This window comes from Echinops telfairi, unplaced genomic scaffold, assembly GCF_000313985.2.
Source record: "Echinops telfairi isolate 266 unplaced genomic scaffold, ASM31398v2 ScPeMD7_7468;HRSCAF=8506_1, whole genome shotgun sequence".
Classification (NCBI taxonomy): Eukaryota; Metazoa; Chordata; class Mammalia; order Afrosoricida; family Tenrecidae; genus Echinops; species Echinops telfairi.
Genome location: NW_022111370.1, coordinates 1919384 through 1923612, shown reverse-complemented (window position 1 = coordinate 1923612; position 4229 = coordinate 1919384). Strand labels below are relative to the sequence as shown.

The 4229-nt window shown below is 48.9% G+C and overlaps 1 protein-coding gene across 2 annotated transcripts in view; it reads left to right on the top strand.

Moving 5' to 3' along the window:
- The window catches only part of PACRGL (parkin coregulated like), a 12569-nt gene extending 8749 nt beyond the window's left edge, over positions 1-3820 (top strand). Inside the window, exons 6-8 of one of the 2 annotated variants that reach the window (XM_045284394.1) lie at positions 2223-2357; positions 2716-2823; positions 3483-3820. In XM_045284394.1, coding sequence (XP_045140329.1) covers positions 2223-2357; positions 2716-2823; positions 3483-3548 — 309 coding nt within the window. In that variant the 3' untranslated portion in view covers positions 3549-3820. Of the gene's footprint in view, positions 1-2222; positions 2358-2715; positions 3004-3482 lie in introns of those variants that run through there. The other variant, XM_045284393.1, reaches the window with a different exon arrangement.
- Positions 3821-4229: the final 409 nt, after the last annotated feature.

The following is a 4229-nucleotide window of genomic DNA, read 5'->3' as shown; positions in this document are numbered from 1 at the left end:
GAGAACTGATATTGCCACTTCTACTCTCTGTCGCGACCTCTCTGGCACTTGGATCTACTCGTACGTGGTAGATAGAATCCCATAGTGTCTGAGGAGCTCTGGTGCGGTGGTGATGCTCTGGGCTGACAACTGCAGCATTGAAGTTCAAAGCCAGCAGCAGCTCCGCAGGAGAAAGGCAGTCTATTCCTGTAAACCGTTACAGTCTCAGAAATCCACAGGGGCAGGCAGTACTGCCTGGCTCCCTAGAGTCACTGTGAGCAGGCATTGACTCGATGACAGTGAATTTGAGTCTTATTTTTTTATAAAGCAAATACATTTAAAAATTTCTGCTAGCTCCCTTGATATCATTACCATTTGTATCAGGGAAGAAAGCTCTGGTAGCATAGTAGTGAAGCAGCTGGCTGCTGACCCAAAGGTTTCTCTCTATTTCAGCAGCTTCATCTCTGAAACAAGCGGGTGAGGAGCTGTCTAAGGTGCAGGTGTGCCTGGCAGTGTAGTTTTCAGCATGGAAAAGGAGGGTGGGATTACTGTTTGCTATTATATATATATGTGTGTCTGTTCTTGTTATAGTTCTTATGTGGAGATGTTGCCTGTCATGCTGGCCTGAGGCAGTCTGTATACCACCTTAGCTCTGGGGAGAAAGCTGGGCTTGGAGCTGAGGGGCGGCCTGGGTGCTTGGATATTGGTATTTCTAGGCATGACATTGTAGCCCTTGATTACTTCTTCACTTCACAGTAACTCTTAGAAGAAGCTATTGACCGTGCGTTCTTATATCTTTGCTAAGAAGCTCAAATAGCCTTTTACCTTGACTGTCAGTGATTGAGTCAATCTTGGCAGTTGTTGTTAGGTACCATCAAGTCAGCTCTGACCCATAGCGATCCCATGCACACCAGAACTCAACAGTGCACAGGCCAGGCCAGCCCTGGGCCATCCTCACCATTGTCCCTAGGCTGGGCCCATTGAGACAGCCACTGTTTCTCTGTCAGTCCACCTCCTCGAGGACCTTCCTCTGTTTGGCTGTTCCTCCACCTTACGAAACTTGATGTCCTTCTCCAGGGACTGGTGTTTCTTTGACAACATGTCCAAACTGTGTAAGACAAAATCTTGCCTTCCTTGCCCCTTGCCTACAAAGAAAAGAACACGCTGGCCGTGCTTCTTCCAATACAGATTGGGTTTTCTTTTTGCAGTCCATGATTTTTCAGTATTTTTCTCCAGCACCGCAATTCAAATGTATCTATTCTCCGATGCTGTTTTATTTAGTGTCCAGCTTTCGCATGCATATGATTCAATGGACAGTACCAGAGCTTGAGTCAGGCACACCTTAGTCCTCAATGTAACACCCTGCACTTCAGTACTCTCAAGAGTTCTTGTGCAGCAGATGTACCTCATGCAACATGTCTTCTGATCCCTTGCCTGCTGCTTAGCTGAGCATTAGTCATGGAATACCGTATATACTTGAGTAATGCATGTAGAGTGAAAGGCACAATAACTGACTTACACTATCCCCTTCCTCCTTACATTTAATTCCAAGTTCCAATATTGAAAGTGACAAATATAATAAGATGTTGAAATATAAAGGAAATATTCCATTCAAAATGGTGTAAAGGGGACTAGATACATTATCGTGGTGCTTAAAGACTTTTAAGATATGTAAAGGCATGCGGTAAAATATGTAAAGGTATTTTAGAAACTTAAACAAGTTGTAGTCAGTGTGAGAGACTCCTATAGTTATGTATTTGCCAAGCTGTGGTTATAAACATATTTTAGATGAATGAGTTGCTGTCCTGTCAGACAGTGTAAATCACACACATACACATATATACACACATATACATGCATACTTTTACATATGTATATATTCACACACATATATATATATATATAAAACCCACTGAATTTTTTCTTTTTCTTTGCCTTCCTCTTTGCATTTTACATTATCTGCCTTTCTCTCTCCCCGGCTCTTCGTGCTCCCTTCCTCTTCCCTGCTTCCCTCTCTACTGAGTATTCCTTTACTGTATCCTTTCCTCTGTCTCTTCCCGCTGCCTTCCCTCCTGAGGTTGGGCTCATTGAAACTGTAACTGCTGGCCGCGTTTACACCACGATTGGAAGACAGAGGGGGACAGTGCGTCTTCACAGTTCACGTTCCTCCTGTGGTTTCACGTTGTGTGTGTTTATATCAGCCCCATGAAAGGACTAGCAAGTGATGCTGCTTTCCTCGGCAGGGCCTGAGAGAGACTAAGCATCCGTACACCTTTGTGTCCAAGGAGGGCTTCAGGGAGCTACTGCTGGTCCCCGGGGCTCTGGACAAAGCCGTGCCTTTGCTGCCCCGACTGGTGCCCGTGCTGAAGGCTGCTCTCGTTAGTCCTGTGTTTCTCGGTGCTCCCTGTGCTTTGGCTGTGAGGGGTGCTTGCAGAATGAGGCCACTTTTTCTCTGGATCAGGTGGCAGTGTACTTGGGACACCTCTAGGGGGCCCTTTGAGTAAGTAGGAAAGCAGTGAGCCTCATCCCCAGGCGTCTGTGTGCTGTAGTCAATGCTGCCGGCAGCCTGAAAATGTGATGCTTGCTTGTGTGTTTGTCTTCCATTAAGAATGATTTTTGAAATTGAGTTTCAATGGAAAATGTTCACTCGTTTGATCCACTTGCTACCCATCGTCCTCCTAACTTCCTGTCCTTTACTCCTTTCACTGCCTCCTACCACCCCCGGTAAACACACAGGTCCATTCCGATGATGGAGTCTTTGGAAGAGGCCTGGAGGCCCTGATGCAGTTAAGTGTCGTAGTCGGTCCTTCTCTAAACGACCATCTGAAGCACCTGCTTACAAGCGTAAGTGCCACAAAGACCGCCGGGCGTGCATACCCTCACTCCTCCGCCTCACGCCTGCATGCTGTGCTGGCTTCAGACCAGTCATGGACATAATGAAAGACCTGAGCCATGGCCACGGCTATCAGCCCAATCAGAAACTAGGAGACCAAACCTAATAGCTCAGAAAACATTTGACCAGTGGGCCCGAGTCTGTTGTTGCCGTTTGTTTCCGGTCGTCCTAAGCCCTCTGGGACAGTGGAGCGGACGCTCAGGAGAGAGTGGTGCGCAGGGTTTCGGCCCTTGGTGAGTGGCCGTGAGCCGTAAGCAGGGCCTGCACACCTGACGTGCAACTGTCGACTTCCGAAGCCAGCTCTGCCCGTTTTCCTTTTCCTTTGTGGTATGTGAATCCAGCGTGTAAATCATGGTCACAAGGCGACCTTTTCTCGTTTTGTGAGATTCAGTCCTCATCCCTGGGCTGCTGTGCCTCCCTGGCGATCCCCCGGACTGCGCCGAGGTTTACTGGTTGGCTGTGAGAGCAGGGGAGACCCAGAGAAGCTGCTGTCTTCACAGTTGGGCTGGGATCGTGAACTAAACAGAGGGCACTGTCTTGAGAAGGGAGAGGAGCAGAGGGTCAGGCCCTGGGAGAGGAGGTGCCGAGCCTCGGCCTGTCTTACCTGCAGACTGCCTTTAACTCCTCCAGCAACAGTGCCAACCAGGGAAGGTCACCCTCACGCTGCTGCTGGTGAAGATTCCGCCACAGATTAGCCGCCTGGCTGACTAAGGCTCATCCCCTCTGAAGGTCAAGCTGAGAGCGCACAACCTGCGGCTCCCACAATACGTCTCAGTATTCATATTCACTCTGGGCTATCTGCCTTGGCCCAAGTCTCCCTGGAAAATGCCGGCACCCTTCCCGATCTGGATGGTCCCAGGGCATAGCAGTTACTTCCTAGGAGCCAGAGCGAGACTGCAGAAATCAAGTCTGACTCAGCGACCCTATGGGACGGGTGGACCTGCCCCTTTGGATTTCTGAGACTGTGTAGCTCTTCATGGGGGTGGTAAGTCTCATGTTTCTCCTGAGGAACAGCTGGCTGGGTTGAGAGCCAGACACACTTGGCCTCAGACACTGACAAATGTCCTGGGTGGTAGTAGTGATTCAAACCTACCAGCCACTCTGTGTCCATGGGAAGATGATGGTGCCAGTCCGCTTCCGGGAAGATACAACCTTGAAGACCTGATGGGGCAGTTCTACTCTGTCCTCTAGGGGGCTCTCAATCAGAATTGGGTTGGCAGCATCGGAGTTTGTGTTTGGTTTAGGAACTCCCCACAAGCAGTTTTATTTTGGGATTCTGCGCAGTGATACCTTTTGACCAGTGTTCCACTGTATTTTCTTTGGCCCGTCCACCTGAGAGACTCAAACATATTTTTTA